This window comes from Trichechus manatus, unplaced genomic scaffold (genome assembly GCF_000243295.1).
Source record: "Trichechus manatus latirostris isolate Lorelei unplaced genomic scaffold, TriManLat1.0 scaffold00009, whole genome shotgun sequence".
In the NCBI taxonomy this organism is placed as follows: Eukaryota; Metazoa; Chordata; class Mammalia; order Sirenia; family Trichechidae; genus Trichechus; species Trichechus manatus.
In genome coordinates, this window is record NW_004443945.1 from 17,989,744 (window position 1) to 18,008,041 (window position 18,298).

The 18,298-nt window shown below is 38.5% G+C and overlaps 1 protein-coding gene across 1 annotated transcript in view; it reads right to left on the reverse strand.

Moving 5' to 3' along the window:
- Nucleotides 1-18,298, reverse strand: part of SPAG1 (sperm associated antigen 1) — a 92,079-nt gene that overhangs the window by 30,580 nt on the left and 43,201 nt on the right. The window contains exons 9-10 of the mRNA XM_023726040.1: nucleotides 15,115-15,274; nucleotides 2-185 (exon numbers count right to left, since the gene is read on the reverse strand). Of these exons, the coding sequence (XP_023581808.1) occupies nucleotides 2-185; nucleotides 15,115-15,274 (344 nt within the window). The remainder of the gene's footprint in view (nucleotide 1; nucleotides 186-15,114; nucleotides 15,275-18,298) is intronic.

The window sequence follows — 18,298 nt, forward strand, 5'->3', positions numbered from 1 at the left end:
CACAGCCAGGGCCAGCGCCCGGCCCTGCTTGTTCGCGCCCGGACCCGATGCCCGCGCCAGCCCTCGCCGCGGCGCGCCCCTCTCCGGCCGCTTGCTGTCCTCGCCTCTGCCCTTGAACTTCTTCTGGATGTTGCCCATGGCATGCGGCTCGCCAGCGCGCCCAGCTCCCGCCGGCTCCGCGGCCTCTGTGGGGAAGTAGATGCGGGAAATGAGTGTTTGCATCATCAGAAGAAACTACCGCGGAAGCCGCGGGGGTGCAGAGCGCACAGGCGCGGCTCCGCAGCTCACAAGGGCAGTTTCGCGGGGGAAGCCGGGCTGGGCACCGCCCCCTCAGGCGGAGCCCTGCGGTTTCCGCGGCCTCCTGGGGGCCTCCTGGGCGGACGTCCGCTGAGAGTGTTTGCCCGCGGAGTCGGTGTGCTCCGGAGCCCCCTGGGTTCCCAAGGACACAGTTCTTGGGCTGCGGACTGAAGCCGACCCTGTATTAAATTATTTAAATGCTGAACAGCTTGTGGCGTGAAAACCTGCATTTCAAAATCACATTCCCTAAGGTTCTACCTCTTCATCAAATCATACATATCGAGGTAGATCTAACAAAACTTTTAGACTTAAAATCTCATATGTACTTTTCTTTCCAACCATTTACAAGTTATGAATGAATGAATAAATAGAAAACGGAAAGAAAAAGAAAGTCACTAAAACTTGATAAGTACAATAACTGTGCCCAAGATTAGGGTAAGCTTTCCTTATTGTAAAGGGCTGGGAGAAGGGGATCATTTGAAAGAAAAGTAATGTCGAAGTGATTTTTAAGTCATTTAAAAATGAACGTAGCAAAGAAGTCCACATAAAATAGGCACCTAATTTTTAAGCTTAAAGTGAACCTTAAAAAACACAGTAAATTTTCCACTTCAATGCCTTATTCAACCTTAAAAATTCCTTTGATCTTGATAGAGAGATTTCAGGTATTAACCATGGCTTTAATAACTGATTATTGCATCTATTGTTTTTAAATATGAAAATTACATATAAATATCCCACTGATGAGTAACTTAATTTTTAAAAGAAAGCAATTAACCATGTCACTGCACTGTTAAAAGGTATTTAACTACAGAGACTACAAGACTTTTCTCTTTTAACAAATTCTAATCTCGTTTCTAATGGATATATTTTTCCATTGTGTTTCACGACTGGTAAAGCAAGGATTTGAAGCACAAAGAGGGAATAGAACAGCCTAATTATCTAAATGAAAATCAGTGGATGAATATCTTAATGCATGCATTGAGTATGAAAACACTAATTAATACAGTTTTCTATACAGTAGAATTGGCTCTATGAAACATCTAATTTGGATCACCAACTGTTATGGACTGAACTGTGTCCGCCCAAAATATGTTTTTATCATATAAACACAAATTTATCATATATCTTTATTTTATGGGATAAATCCTTAGAAATCAAATTACTTAGGTAAACATTAAGAGCATTTTTTAGTGTAAACTACTCAGTTATTGCAGGATCACTTTCCTAAAAGGCTGTGCCAATTTACTTACCCACCAGAAGTATATAAGAATGTTTACTTGGATTGGAAAGCTACAGACTCAACATAATCGCAGTTGGCTTTTTGCAGAAATTGACAAACTGATCCTAAAATTCATATGGAAATGCAAGGGACCCAGCATAGCCAAAAACAATTTTAAAAAAGAAGAACAAAGTTGGAAGAGTCACTCCCAATTTTAAAACGTAGTACAAAGTTATAGTAATCAAGACAGTGTGGTCCAGAATAAGGATAGAGAAATAGATCAATGCAATACAATTGAGTCTAGAAGTAAACCTTTGCATTTATGGGCAACTGATTTTTCATGAGGGTGCAAGGACAATTCAATGGCAGAAAGAATAGTCTTTTCAACAAATGCTGTTCGGAAAACTTGATAGCCACGTGCAAAAGAATGAAGGTGGACCCTTATCTAATACAATACACAAAAATTTGCTCAAACCCCAAAGATCGGTATTGCATTGTATTTGTCTTTCTGCTGTAGAGGTGTTGGATTTTCCTATAGATTTTAGAGATTAGACCCTTGTGAGCTATGCTGTAGCCAAAAAATTTTTCCCAGTCTATAGGTTGCTTTTACTTTTTTGGTAAAGTCTTTTTTATGAGCGGAAGTGTTTAGTTTTTAGGAGCTCCCAGTGATCTAGTTTCTCTTCTGGTGTTTCTGCATTGTTAGTTATGGTTTATATTGTATTTATGCTATGTGTTAGGGCCCCTAGTATTGCCCTTATTTTTTTCCCCATGATCTTTATAGTTTTTGGTTTTATATTTAGGTTTTCGATCCATTTTGAATTAGTTTTTGTGTATGGTGTGAAGTATGGGTCCTGTTTTATTTTTTTACAGATGGACATCCAGTTTTGCCAGCACCATTTGTTAAAAAGACTGCCTTTTCCCCATTTAATGGACTCTGGCCCTTTGTCAAAGATCAGCTAACCATAGGTGGGTAGATTTACATCTGGGTTCTTGATTCTGTTCTATTGGTCTATGTGCCTGTTGCTGTACCAGTACCAGGCTGTTTTGACTACCATGCCTGTATAGTAGGTTCTGAGATTAGATAGTGTGAGGCCTCCTACTTTGTTCTTTTTCTTCAATAATGCTTTCCTCATCTGGGACCTCTTTCCTTTCCATGTAAAGTTGGTGATTAGTTTTTCCATCTCACTGAAGAATGCTGTTGGTATTTGGATCAGGATTGCATTATATCTGTAGATTGACATTTTCACAGTGTTGAGTCTTCCTATTCATGGGCACGGTATGTATTTCCATTTATGTAGGTCTCTTGGTTTCTCACAGTAGTGTTCTGTACCTTTCTTTGTATAGGTCTTTTACTTCCATGGTTAGATTTATTCCTAAGTATTTTAGTTTTTTAAGGGCTATTATAAATGGTATTTCTTTCCTGACTTCCTTTTTAAAGTTCTCTTTGTTGGTGCATAGGAATCCAACTGATTTTTGTATGTTGATCTTGTATACTGCTACTCTGCTGAATCTTTCTATTAGTTTCAGTAGTTTTCTTGTGGAGTCTTTTGGGTTCTCTGGGTATAGTATATCATATGTGACTAGAGATAGTTTTACTTCTTCCTTACTAATTTGGATGCCCTTTATTTCTTTTTCTTGCCTTATTACTCTAGCTAGGATTTCTAGCACAATGTTAAATAGGAGTGGTGATAAAGGGCATCCTTGCTTTGTTCCTGTTCTCAGGGGGGATGGTTTCAGGCTCTCTCCATTAAGAATGATGTTGGCTGTTGCTTTTCTATAAAGGATCTTTATCATGTTGAGGAATTTCCCTTCTATTCCTATTTTATTGAGAGTTTTTATCAGGATCAGTGTTGGACTTTATTGAATGCCTTTTCTGTGTCAATTGAGACGATCATATGATTCTTTTCTTTTGCGTTATTTATGTGGTGGATTACGTTGATTGGTTTTCTAATGTCGAACCATCCTTGCATACCTGGCATGAATCCCACTTGGTCGTGGTATATTATTTTTTTTATAGATGCTGAATTCTATTGGCTAGAATTTTGTTGAGAATTTTTGCATTGATATTCATGAGAGATATTGGTCTGTATTTTTCTTTATTTGTGGTGTCTTTGCCTGGTTTTGGTATCAGGGTTAAGCTGGTTTCACAGAATGAATTTGAAAGTATCCCTTCCTTTTCTATACTCTGAAATAGTTTGAGTAGTACTGGTGTGAGCTCTTTTCTGAATGTTTGGTAGAATTCTCCAGTGAAGCCATCTGGGCCAGCACTTATTTTTTGTTGGGAGTTTATTAACTTTTCAATCTCTCCTCTTATTATGGATCTGTTCAAATTTTCAACTTCAGTTTGTGTTAGTTAAGGTACGTAGTGTGTTTCTAGAAATTTGTCCATTTCCTCTAGGTTTTCAATCATTGGAGTACACTTTTTCATAGTACTCTGTTATGATGCTTTTTATTTCAGTTGGGTCTGTTGTAATGTCTCCCATTTCATTTCTTATTTGGGTTATTTGCTTCCTCTCCTGTGTTTGTCAATATCACCAATGGTTTGTTGATTTTGTTGATCCTTTCAAAGAACTAACTTTTGGTTTTGTTGATTCTATTGTTTTTCTATTCTCTATTTCATTTACTTCTGCTCTGACCTTTATTATTTCCTTTCTTCTGGTGGCTGTGGGCTTCTTTTGCTGTTCTCTATTTGTTTGAGTTGTACAGCTAATGTTTTGATTTTGTCCCTTTCTTCTTTTTTGATGTGTGGATTTACTGCTATAAATTGTCCTCTTAGCACTGCCTTTGCTGTGTCCCAAAGGTTTTGGTACTATGTGTTTTCATTCTCATTTGATTTTAGGAATTTTTTAATTCCATCTTTGATTTCTTCTATTTCCCAGTGGTTTTTAAGCAAGGTGTTGTTCAGTTTCCATGTATTTAATTTTTTTTCCTTCCTCTTCCTGTCATTAATTTCTACTTTTACAGCTTGTGATCAGAGAAGATGATTTGTATTATTTCAATGTTTTGGATTTTGTTGAGGGTTGCTTTGTGGCCTAAAAAGTGGTCTATTCTGGAGAACGTTCCATGTGCATTGGAAAAGAATGTATATTTTGTTGCTGTTGGGTGGAGTGGTCTATATGTCTATGAGATTTGTGGCCTTTAGATCTTCTATATCTTTGTTGAGTTTCTTTCTAGATGTTCTGTCCTTTATGGACAGTGGTGTGTTGAAGTCTCCTACTACTATTGTGGAACTATCAATTTCTCTTTTCAGTGCTGTTAGAGTTTGTTCTATGTATTTTGGAAGCCTGTCATTAGATGCAATATTATGGTTATATCCTCATGATGGATTATGCCTTTAATCATTATATAATGTCCTTCCTTGTCTTATGGTGGATTTTGTTTTAAAGTCTATTTTATCTGAGATCAGTATTGCCACTCCTGCTCTTTTTTGGTAGCTGTTTGCTTGATATATTTTTTTCCATCCTTTGATTTTTTAATATATTTATATCTTTGTTTCTAAGGTGTGTCTCTTGTAGACAGCATATTGATGGGTCCTGTTTTTTTAATCCATTCTGTCACTCTCTGTCTCTTTATCAGAGCACTTAAGCCATTTACATTCAGTGTAACTACTGATAGGTGTGAGTTTACTGCTTTCATTTTGTATACTTTTTTTTTTGTGTGGTGCTGATGTTTTCTTTGTTCCTCTTACTTTCCTGTGCTGAATTCCTTTTGTTTGTGAACTTTCTTTTCATTTCTTTTGTTTTTGTAGATTTTGTTTTTACTGAGACTTTATGTTTTTCTTTTTTCTTTTGATGAGTAGGTTTTTTAACTTTCTTTGTGGTTACCTTGAAATTTACTCCTATCTTCCTAAGTTTGAACCTGTCTTTTATTACTTGATATCACAATGACTTCCGCTCCATTTTAAAGTTCTATACCTGCACCGTTTATTCTCTCTTTTATTGTTCTGATGTTGTTGTCATTTACAGATTGACGCCTCTGGTTCCCTGTTGTAGGTCTTTTAATTTTGTTTTACCCTTGAGAGTTCATTACCTAGGTTGGTATCTGGCTGATGCTGTCCTGTGTCCTAGATTCAGGTTGCTATCTGATGTTGTTTGTTCTCTAACCGAAGGACTCCCTTTAATAATTTTGTAAATTTGGTTTGGTTTTTACAGATTCCCTTAATTTCTGTTTATCTGGAAATATCCTAATTTTGCCATTATATTTGAGCAAGTATTTTGCAGGATATATTATTCTTGGTTGGCAATTTTTGTCTTTCAAGGTTTTATATATGTCATCCCATTGCCGTCTTTCCTGCATGGTTTCTGCTAAGTAATAAGAGCTTAGTTTTATTGTTTCCCCTTTGCATGTGACTTTTTGTTTTTCTCAAGCTGCTCTAAGGATTCTTTCATTGTCTTTGGTTTTGGTGAGTGTGATTATGATATGTCTTGGTGATTTTCTTTTGGGGTCTATCCTATATGGGGTTTGTTGAGCTTCTTGGTCAGCCTTTCATCTTTCATATTAAGGAAGCTCTCTGTCAGCAAACCTTCAATGATCCTCTCTGTGTTTTCCATTTTTCTACTCTGTTCTGGAACTCCGATCACATGCAATTTTTTCTCTTGATTTTATCCCACACAGTTTTCAGGTTTTCTTCATTCTTTTCTGTGATTTTCCTCAAACAAAATGGTATCTAAGGATTTGTATTCAATTTCACTGATCCTGTCATCCATTGTTTCAAATTTGCTCCTAAAACCTTCTATTGCGTTGTCCATTTCTGAAATCTTGTTGTTCATCTTTTGGATTTCTAATTGCTGTTTCTGTATGATTTCTAATTGTTTTGTTTTGTTTTGTTCTTCTATTCTTCCATTGCTTTGTCTGTGTTTTCCCTGATTTTGTCTGTATTTTCCATGATTTTGTCTATTTTTTTTCTTAATTTTGTCTGTGTTTTCCTTCATCTCTTTCCTAATCTCTTGGACAGCCCTGAATATTAGACTTTTGATTTCCTATCAGATAGTTCCAGTGCCTTTTCTTCTACCAGAAGGTCATTTGGTGTTTTACTTTGGTCACTTATTGGAGCCATCCTGTCCTGTTTTTTTTAAATATGTTTTGATATTTTCCGCTCTCTCCAGGACATTCAGGAATTATTTTCTTCATTTATTGATTGTAGGTTTTTGTTTCATCCTGTTTTTTTTTTTTTTTTTTGGTTATGTCTGGGTGGGTGGGCTGGGTGGTTTTTGTTGCTTGCTCGTCTGTGGGCACAATACTTCTCACTACCTTGTCCAGATGGGCTGGGCTAGTTGCTCAACTATGGTACAGCAGGGCAGGTCCAGGAGTGAGAGATGGATGGGCCACTTGTGGCACGAACTGGGGCCGGCAGGGCAGGGCAGGGCCAAAGGGCAGTGCAGAGTGAGGTCCAGAGGTCTGCACTGTTGCTGCTCAGGGATTTGGCGCTCAGTGCATGGTGCAGATAGGGAAGGGAGAGTATATGATGTGCGGAGCTAAGTGGGAGAGAGAAACAGAAGCAAAAAAATGAAGGAAAAAAACTAAATAAAATGGTGGCATGGTGTAAATTGGTGGGTGGGGGTGAGACAGACCCAGGGAGGCCATGTGCTGGTGACTCTCTAGCAGAGCAGTGCAGCTCAGCTTGTCAAGAAGGGGCAGGGGCGGCACACAGGGCTAGATGGGTGGGAGAAAGGAAATAAGGGAAAGATAAAGAGGAAACAAAAATATGGTGTTGAAGGAAACAGCATTGGTGTTGGGGTGGAACCAGTGTCTCACCAGGCAGCGTGGCACCACTCATCAGGAAGGGGTGAAGGCAGTATAGGGACTCAGTAGGAGGGAGAACGAAAAGGGAGCAAGAAAAATTAAAAATATGGCACTGAGGGATTCAGCCTGTGGGGGTGGTACCAACCAGGGAAGGCTGCATGCCAGTGGCTCTCTAGCTGAACACTGCAGCAAGGCTTGTTGAGAAGGGGCAGGGGCGATGCACAGGGCTAGATGGGTGGGAGAAAGGAAAGGAAAGAAGGAAGAGAGAGAGAGAGGAACAAAACAAACAAACAAAAATGGCACTGAGGGAGCCAGCCAGTGGGGGCAGTGCAGACCCAAAGAGGCTGTGTGCTTGTGGCTCTGTAGTCAAGCAGTATGGCATGACCTGTCAAGAAGGGCGAAGATGGCTTATGGGGCTAGGTGAGAGGGAGAAAGGAAAAGAAGGAAAGGAGAGACAGGGAAGAAACAAAAAAACAAACAAACAAAATATGGCACTAAGGCAGCCAGCTGGTGGGGTGGCGTGGAGCTGGAGAGGCCATGTGCTGGTGGCTCTCTAGCTGAGCAGTGTGGCACGGCCTGTTGAGAAGGGGTGGGGATGGTGCATGCAGCTAGGTGGGCAAGAGAAAGGAAAAGAAGGAAGGGAGAGAGAGAGAAGAAACAAACAAAAACAAAAGCAAAAAAAAAATAGTGCTGAGGAAGCTGGCCAGTGGGGGTGGCACAGAACTGGGGAGACCGTGTGCTGATGGACCCAAGGCAGCAGTGAGCCAGTGTCTCTCCAGCTCAGCAACCGTGGCCTACTGGAAAGCGGTGGAGGCAGCGTATAGGTCAGAAAGGTGGGGAGTGGAAAAGCATGTATCCTTAGTTACCAGGTGCTCTATCTCCTGCTGGGCACTCCATGACATTGCCTTCCCATCCTCCCTGTCCGGCGTCCTTGTGGCTATGGTCCAAGATGGTGAATCCATGCCATGTTAGCTGACAGACCTCCACTCCATAGCTCTCCTCATTCTCTGTTCTTTGTCAGTTTCTTCTTTCATTTGGTGCTTGATTGAGTTCTTTATCCCTTCATTTCATGCTCAGGGTTTCAGGATTGACATCTGTAACTGTTTTACTTAATTTTTCAGGTCTTTGCTACAGAGGGACAGCATGGTGCTTCTGTCTATAGCACCATGTTGGCTCAATCTCTCCTTTCTTCATGATTTTGTCTATTGTTTTAACTTTTAGAAACTGCCCCCCTTCCACCCCCAAACTTGCCAATTCTAGGACAATATAAATATTTATCTATATTTAATTCAGTCTGTGGATGACTTTAATTTTCTTATATTTAATTTTTAAGTAAAGAAATAAGTGATAGCACTATAAGGAAGACTAGATGCTTATTTCCCTCTGATTCTTTTTTTTTTTTAATTGTCCTTTAAGTTTACAATTGAAGTCAGTCTCTCATACAAAAATTTATACATACATTGCTGTGTGACCCTAGTTGCTCTCCCTATACTGTGACAGCATACTCCTCCTTTCCACCCCGGATCTCCCGTATCCATTCAACCAGCTCCTGACCCTCTCTGCCTGCTCATCTCGCCTCCGGACAGGAGCTGCCCATTTAGTCTCATGTATCTACTTGAGCTAAGAAGCACACTCCTCATAAGTATCACTTTAAGTCCCATAGTCCAGTCTAATCTTTGTCTGAAGAGTTGACCTCAGGAATGGTTTCAGCACTGGGCCAACAGAGACTCCAGGGGCCATGTCTTCTGGGGTCCCTCCAGTCTCAGTCAAACCATTAAGTCTGGTCTTTTTACTAGGATTTGAGTTCTGCACCCCACTTTTCTCCTGCTCTGTTACAGACTCTCTGTTGTGTTCCCTGTCAGGGCGGTCATTGGTGGTAGCAAGGCACCATCTAGTTCTTCTGGTCTCAGGCTGATGGAGTCTCTGGTTTTGTCTCTTGGACTAATATTTATTTTCCTTGTGTCTGTTGTGTTCTTCATTCTTTTTTACTCCAGGTGGGTTGGGACCAATTGATGCATCTTAGATGGCCGCTCGCTAGCTTTTAAGACCCCAGACACCACTCACCAAAGTGGGATGCAGAATATTTTCCTAATAAACTTTGTTATACCAATTGACCTAGATGTCCCCTGAAACCATGGTTCCCTCTGATTCTTACAAACTCTGTAAGGAGATAGATGGAATACATACCAAAAGCTCTGATGGCTACACTTGTACGATGAACATCACCTCTAAGTGATCGCTACTCAGAGAGGAAACACAAATAGATGGGGAGCTTCCAAGAGAAAGTATCAACTCAAACTCTAGATCTAATCATCCTGGCAAATATGCAGACATTTCTTAATACTAGTCCTTAGAAGGACAGATGAAGAAAGCCTATCAATTATCTTATCTCAGTACTTGACACACAGTAGGTGCTCAGTAATTGTCAGTCATTATATTAAATCCATTGGTTATATTATACCTTAGTCTGGATGTACTGGGCCTGGCCAACCCAAGTGGAGCTGGCAGAGGGGCAGCATATCAGCTGAAGTTACAAAACACTAATTGCTACACTTTTCCAGGGTCCTCAGGGCTCCCTGAAACATACCCCATAATGACTAAGAATTCTTTCTTGGAATGTGGTGGAATGGAGAACTAAATGCAAGGATTCCAACTTGATAACCTCTCTCTGTGCTTTAACATTATTCTCCCAAAAATAACTTAGGGTTCTTCTCATGAGTCCACAGCTCCAGGACCTCTTTTTACACATTTCATAACAACGTAACTTGGTGGAAGTAACTATAAACTAGTTAAACGGATTTCAGTTAATCTTAAAATGACAGATTCTGAGTTTCCAGCTATTGATTCCACCCTGTCTTCATTTGCTTTCCTGATAAAAGGGAAATTACTGGTCTTAACATTTATATTCTCCCTATTTGTTTTCTGAATCTTATATCTTTTATATATTCCCTAACTACAAAATATTTTGGGAGTCTAAGTGACCAACTCGACAGCAGCTAACACTGACAACAAAGTGACAGGATCAGAAATGGTTCAGTTAAAGCTCTGGCTGCTTGGAGATCTAAATGGGCATACTGCTTCTCTATGGAACTCACCTTAGGGATAGCCACCTAACTGAGACAGAAATATTTTTATCAGTCTGTTAAATGATATTAGGAGCCCTGGTGGCGCAGTGGTTAAGAGCTTGGCTGCTAACCAAAAGGTATACAGTTCAAATCCACCAGATGCTCCTTGGAAACCCTATGGGGCAGTTCTATTCTGTCCTATAGAGTTGCTATGAGTTGGAATCAACTCAACACCAATGGGTAAATGATATTAGACTACGACAATCCTGACTCAGATTTCTAATCATAGAAGTAGCATTACTAATTTTTTAAATGACTAGTCCTTTCCTGTTTGCTTAATCTCTATTTTAGAGGAGTATCTCTGTTTTAGAGGAGGGTCTTTTAGTTTCAAAACTGATCACACTAGCCTTTAATTAACTCACTTGCTCCTCAGCATAGGTTTAGTCCCTGTTAAGAGTTCTTGGTACAACATCAATCAAGTGCAAAAGTAAATAAACACCAAAATATATCTATTGCTTTGAGAGTGTAGCCTAGTGATGTTCAGCCTGGATTTTATAGCACCTACACTGTCTTAATTGGTACCCACTCTTAAGAGAGAGAATTTGGAGTCACACAGATGGCCATATTCCATCCATGTGACTTACAACTTGAGCAAATGTGGCAAATAACTGAAGTTTTCTAGGTCTCCATTACCTAATTTACCTAATCCCTGAGGATTAAACAAAATAATCTATGTAAAGTACTTCCATAGTTCTTCAAATGTGCTAAGGTTAAAAAAAAAAAAAGTAGTGAGATGGCACTCCACCCTGTCTCTCCTACTGAATATAACTAAAAATCTGGGACATAATTTATGGGGACAGCTATATGAGGACATTAGAAAGCAAATGGTACTAGGCAGATTGGGGAAAGAGACCAGAAATTAAAATACTACAAAACTAGTGGTGAGTTTCCTGTTTTCTTTTCTCTGGAATCTCCTACCCAGAACGCAAAAGCAGCCCAAAACCTGGAACTGTATATCAGGTGCAGATAGAAAGAGTGTCAAGAGAAGTCATCTGTTATTTGTCCAAAACAGAGAAACCAGACCCCTATGGCACAGAGAGAATGTTTTGTTCCCTACCGAGGCAATCCTGCAGCAGTTGCAGCGGCAGCCAAGTAGGCACCTAAAACTCTGAAGGAAGGGAACTCGTCTCTCTGGCTAGAGGAACTATGGTCCCAAGAATACTGGGGGATCTCCTCTTTTTTCTCTCTTTGTTCTCTTTCCACTTGGCTCTGGAGGCAGACCTAGTTGCTGGAAGTGCACAATAGAATGGAGAAAGTAAAGGCATTGCTTTCTGGCCAGAGGAAAAGGAAGAAAAAACTCTGGGAACCAAAAAGTGTTGAGAAGATTGCAAAGGAGGGAGCTCCTGGGCTTACCCTCAAGGTGATCCACCTGCATATATCTGTCCATAAATGGCATACTAAAGACTTTGAGAACTAAATTACAGGGGAAGACCATGGCCTAGACTGGTCGCTAGGTGGTGCACAAGTAGGACAGATCGAAGAGCACTGCAAAGTCTTTAAAAACTGAACTGACATTGGAACCATAGTTCATAAAAGTCAAGGAGTAGGAAATTATTACTGAACCTAACCATACCGATTGCCTGCTTTAAAAAAAAAAAAAAATCAACATTCTCCATAGAATTTAAACAAGACCCAAAGTCACATAACATAATTTTCAAAATGGCCAAAATACAATCCAAAATTACACGACATATGAGGAACTGAGAAAATATCAATATCCTGCAAGGGAAAAGACAATAAAAAATTTGGGCTCCATCACAATAAAAACCTTTTCTCTGCAAAAGACAAAAAAATGAATGAAAAAACAAGCCACACGTTGGAAGAAAATATTTTCAAATCCCATATCTAACAAAGCGCTTGTATTGAGAATATATAAAGAACTCTTAAAACTCACCAGTAAGCAAACAACAACCCAATTAAAAAAAAATAGGCATAATATTTGAGCAGATATGTCATCAAAAACATTGTAGAGATGGCAAATAAACACATGAAAAGATGTTCATAATCATTAACCATTGGAAAATGTAAATTACAACCACAATGAAAAAACCACTATATACCTATTAGAATGGCTAAATAAACACACACGCATACACAAAAACAATACCAACTGCTGACATGGATGTAAAGCAACTAGAACTCTCTACATTGCTAGCAGGAATGCAAAATGGTACAGTCACTCTGGAAAAGAGTTTGAGAATTTCTGATAAAGTTAAACATACACTTGCCATATGACCCAGCAATCCCACTATTGAGTGTTACCTTAGGGAAATAAAACATGTTGACACAAAAACTTGCACATGAATGCTTACAGCAGCTCTACTCAAATCTGCCAAATACTGGAAACAACCCAAATGTTCTTAAACAGGTAAGTGGATAAACAAACTGTGCTACATCCATACAATGGAATACTACTGAGCAATAAAAAGGAATGCAATATTGATACATGAAAGAATCTCAAAGACATTATGCTGTATGAAGGAAGCTAGTCTCCAAAAGTTGCATACTCTTTAATTGTTAACACGTGACATTCTGGAGAAGGCAAAACTATAGGAACAAAGAACAGATCAGTGGTTGCCAGGGGTTGGGGTAAGGAAAGGATCTGGCTAAAAGAGGCAGCAAGAAGGAGTTTTTTGGGGTGATGGAATGATTCTGTATCCTGATTGGGTGGTGGTTACATGAAATTATAAATGTGTTTGAACTGTACACCAAAAAAAGAGTCAATTTTACTGTATACTTATTCAAACTGTATGCTGAGCAAATAATTTGAGAAGCTGGACTAAATGAAGAAGAATGGGGCATCAGGATTGGAGGAAGACTCATTAACAACCTGCGATATGCAGATGACACAACCTTGCTTGCTGAAAGTGAAGAAGACTTGAAGCACTTACTGATGAAGATCAAAGATTACAGCCTTCAGTATGGATTATACCTCAACATAAAGAAAACAATAAGCAACAACTGGACCAATAAGCAACATTATGATAAATGGGGAAAAGATTGAAGTTGTCATGGATTTCATTTTACTTGAATCCACAATCAACACCCATAGAAGCAGCAGTCAAGAAATCAAAAAAAAGCATTGCATTGGGCAAATCTGCTGAAAAAGACCTCTTTAAAGTGTTGAAAAGCAAAGATGTCACCTTGAAGACTAAGGTGCACCTGACCCAAGCCGTGGTTTTTTCAATCACCTCATATGCACGCAGAAGCTGAATAAGAAAGACCTAAAAAGAATCGATGCCTTTGAATTATGGTGTTGGAGAAGAATATTGAATATACCATGGACTGCCAGGAGAATAAACAAATCTGTCTTGGAAGAAGTGCAGCCAGAATGCTCCTTAAAAGCAGGGATGACGAGACTTTGTCTCAAGCACTTTGGACATGTTATCAGGAAGGACCAGTCCCTAGAGAAGGACATCATGCTTAGTAAAGTAGAGGGGCAGCGTATAAGAGGAAGACCCTAAATGAGATGGACAGACACTGGCTGCAACAATAATAGACTCAAGCATAACAAGGACTGTGATGATGGCAAAGCATCGGGCAGTGTTTCATTCTGTGAACACAGGGTCACTTTGAGTCAGAACCAGCTTGATGGCACCTAACAGCAACAACATACTTCATCTTTTTCCAGGTAAGATTTGAAATTATTTCCTTTGACTCTAAGATACTTGGTTAACTATCTTAACCTGAATATAAACCGCAAGAAAGAATATTTGCTGCCAGAACTTATTTAAATTCTGGCTGAAAAACTCCTTACCTTAAAGTCTCCCTTTTTCATCCTTTTGATGCCCTCTCTTCCTTTCCCTGCTCTCTCTCACGCTGGTGCACACTAGTGCTCTCTGTCTCCTCCTTTTTCTCTACCTCTCCCTCTTTTTCTTTCCTTTTGTCTTTCTCCTATCTTAACTGTTCATATCTTAATCTGAATATTTTACATTATATAAAAAATAAAACCTTGTGCTTTTTTCTCTTTATCTTTAAAGTTGAGTGAATTGAATATCTTAAATTTCTCTCTCAAATGCAAATATTCTATCAAATTAACTATAAGCTGACTTTTACTTTTGAAAGATTTTCAAAATTGATATTTTTTCTCCTGGTTGTTCCAGGGCTTTCAAGAGGAGGAAAAAGTTTTCTTCCTCCTGGCCAAGCAAGTAGGCAGAAATTTCCCCTCAGAGCTGACAGATCTATCATTGCTTTATATTACAAAGAAGAACCTTTATCTAGTCTAGATTCTTTTTTTAAGTATTACTTCAAAAGTGAAGTTATACTTATTTCTTCTGCGTATTTATAAAATTTTTTGAGAAGCACAAATTGCAATTTTCCAACAAGACATTAATTTTAGGCATGTAAGTGGTGCTACCCATAACCCCTTTTAAGCCAGTTTGTTTGTAACTAAGTAGATATATACAAAACAATCATCTAAGAGAGATATTTAAGGTTAACTTGCAAATGATTGCTGTCACAAAGACACAGCCATTTATATTTAAAGGTGATAATCAGGAATTAAAGTGAGCACTAGGAAGAGGTGCCAGGTTAAGAAGAAGAATGGGGTTGGGGTATGTTCCAAAGGAAGCTGTATTAAGAAAAAGATGAGCCAAAATTCCTGGTGGATTTACAAGTAAAGCTAGAAAAAGTTTGGTAAACTAAGAATTTCTGTACAAATAGAAAAATTGAGCCAGCTCATCATACAAAAAGGTAGCTTTGGGCATAACCAGAATAGAAAAGATGTTTTACTCTTATCTCCACTGCCTTCTTCATGTTTTCTTCCACTGTCCTTTCCATCTTCATCTTCGGAGTTCTCCACCTCCTGAATAACCATCCTTTTTCCTTTGCTTTGAGTCTTAGATGCAGGTTCAGCATTTTTCAGATCTCGTTCAACCTCTGACAAGATTTTCTGTAACATAATTACCACCATATTAAAGAAAATGTTTTCCTTTAATAAAAAAATAACTTCTTTTAGGCAAGAATATAAAAATATTAAAAAGTGAATAAAGATTACTAAGAAGAAGGCTTTTAATTGTGATCTTATTTTTATTTTCTACTTGAAAACAATTTCATTGCTGTCCGATTATAATTATATATGTCCACTGTAAAAAAAATTAAAGCATAACAAGTATAAAAAATGAAGAAGAACAAAGTTAAAGACCAACATGACTTTAAGACTTACTCTAAAGCTACAGTAATAAAAACAGTGTGGTATTAGCAAAATCCAAAACCAAACCCGTGCCCATCGAGTTGATGCCAACTCATAGCAACACTATATGACAGAGTACAACTGCCCCATAGGGTTTCCAAGGCTGTAAAACTTTATGGAAGCAGGCTGCCACATCTTTCTCCCGTGGAGCAGCTGGTGGGTTCAAACCTACTGACCTCGTGGTTAGCAGCTGAGCACTTTAACCACTGTACCATCAAGGCTCCAGTTATTAGCAAAAGAATAGAAAAATAGATCAATGGAACAGAATAGAATCCAGAAATAGACTCACAGACATATAGCCAAGTGATCTTTGACGAAAAAAAAGGCAATTCAATAGAGAAAGGAGAGTCTTCAGATGGAACAAAAAAATACCTAGAATCAAATAAGAATGAAAACACATCTCACCAAAACCTTTGGAATACAGCAAAAGCAGTGTTCAGAGGTCAATTTATAGCAATAAATGCACGCATCAAAAAAGAAGAAACAAAATCAAAACATTAACCCTACAACTTGGACAAAAGCAAGAGAGCAGCAAAAGAAGCCCACAGTCACCATAAGAAAGGAAATGATATAGATTAGAGCAGAAACATATGAAATAGCTGAAAAAACAATAAAAGAATCAATAAGACCAGAAGTTGGTTCTTCGAAAGGATCAACAAAATTGACATCCCATTGGCCAAACTGACAAAAGAAAAGCAGGAGAGGAAGCAAACAACCCGAATAAGAAATGAGATGGGTGATATTACAACAGAACCAATTGACATAAAAAGGATCAAAATAGAACACTATGAAAAATTGTACTGCAACAAATTTGAAAACCTAGAGGAAATGGAAAATTTCTAGAAACATACTACCTACACAAACCAGTGGTAGAAAAGCTGAACAGACCCATAACAAAAGGAGAGATTGAAGAGGAAATTAAAAAAAAAAAAAAAAAAACTCCCAACAAAAGCCCTTGCCCAGACAGATTCACAGGAGAATTCTATCAAACATTCAGAGAAAAGCTCACACAAATACTATTCAAGCTATTTCAGAGTATACAAAAGGAAGAAATACTCCCAGATTCATTCTACAAAGCCAGTATAACTCTGATATCAAAGCCAGGCAAACACACTACAAAAAAAAGAAAATTACAGACCAATATTCCTCATGAATACAGACACGAAAATTCTCAACAAAATTCTAGCTAATAGAATTCAACAGCATATGAAATAAAATAATACATTACAACCAAGTGGGATTCATACTGGGTATGCAAGGATGTTTCAACGTTGGAAAATCAATCAATGTAGTTCACCACATAAATAGAACAAAAGAATCACATTAACACCTCAATCAATGCAGAAAAAGCATTTGATAAAGTTCAACACCCATTCCTGATAAAAACTCTCAATAAAATAGGTATGGAAGGGAAATTCCTCAACATAGTAGAAGGCATTTATATAAAATCAACAGCCAGTATTATTCTCAATGGAGAGAAACTGAAAACATTCCCCTTGAGAATAGAAACCAGACAAGGATGCCCTTTATCACCACTCTTATACAATATTGTGCTGGAAGTCCTAGCTAGAGCAATAAGGCAAGAAAAAGAAATAAAGGGCATCCAAATTGGTAAGGAAAAAGTAAAATGCAGATGACATGATCCTATACATAGAACACCCCAAATATTCCACAAGAAAGCTACTGAAACTAATACAAAAGAATTCAGCAATGTAGCAGAATATCAGATCAACATACAAAAATCAGTTGGATTCCTATACACCAACAAAGAGAGCTTCAAAAAGGAAATTAGGAAAACAATACCATTTAAATAGCCCCCCAAAAGGCAAAATACTTAGGAATAAATCTAACCAGGGATGTAAAAGACCTATACAAAGAAAACTATGAGACACTACTACAAGAAACAAAAGAGAACTACATAAATAGAAGAACATACCGTGTTCATGGATAGGAAGACTCAACATTGTGAAAATACCAATATTACCCAAAGTAATCTACAGATATAATGCAAGCCTGATCCAAATTCCAACGGCATTCTTTAGTGAGATGGAAAAGCTAATCACCAACTTTATATGGAAGGGAAAGAGGCCCTGGATAAGTAAAGCATTATTGAAGAAGAAGAACAAAGGAGGAAGCTTCGCACTACCTGATCTCAGAACCTACTATATAGCCATGGTTGTCAGAACAACCTGCTACTGGTACAATGACAGACACATAGACCAGTGGAACAGAATCGAGAACACAGACGTAAATCTAACCACCTATGGTCAGCTGATCTTTGACAAAGGGCCAAAATCCATTAAATGTGGAAAAGACAGTTTCTTTAACAAATGGTGCTGGCAGAACTGGACGTCCATTTGTAAAAAAACTGAAACAGGATCATACCTCACACCATACACAAAAACTAACTCAAAATGGATCAAAGACCTAAATATAAAATCTAAAACTATAAAGATCATAAAATAAAAAATAGGAACAACACTAGGAGTCCTAATGTATGGCATAAAATAGAATATCAAACATAACTAGGGGGACCTCATACCATCAAGAAAGCAGTGCCGGGAGCAGAGCGCGTCCTTTGGACAGGGGTCCCTGTGCTGAGAAGCTCCTAGTTCGGGGGAACACCGAAGAGAAGGCTGACAGAGAGGAAAAGCCTTCCCCTGGAGCTGACACCCTGAAATTGGACTTTTAGCCTACTTTGACTATGAGGAAATAAACTTCTCT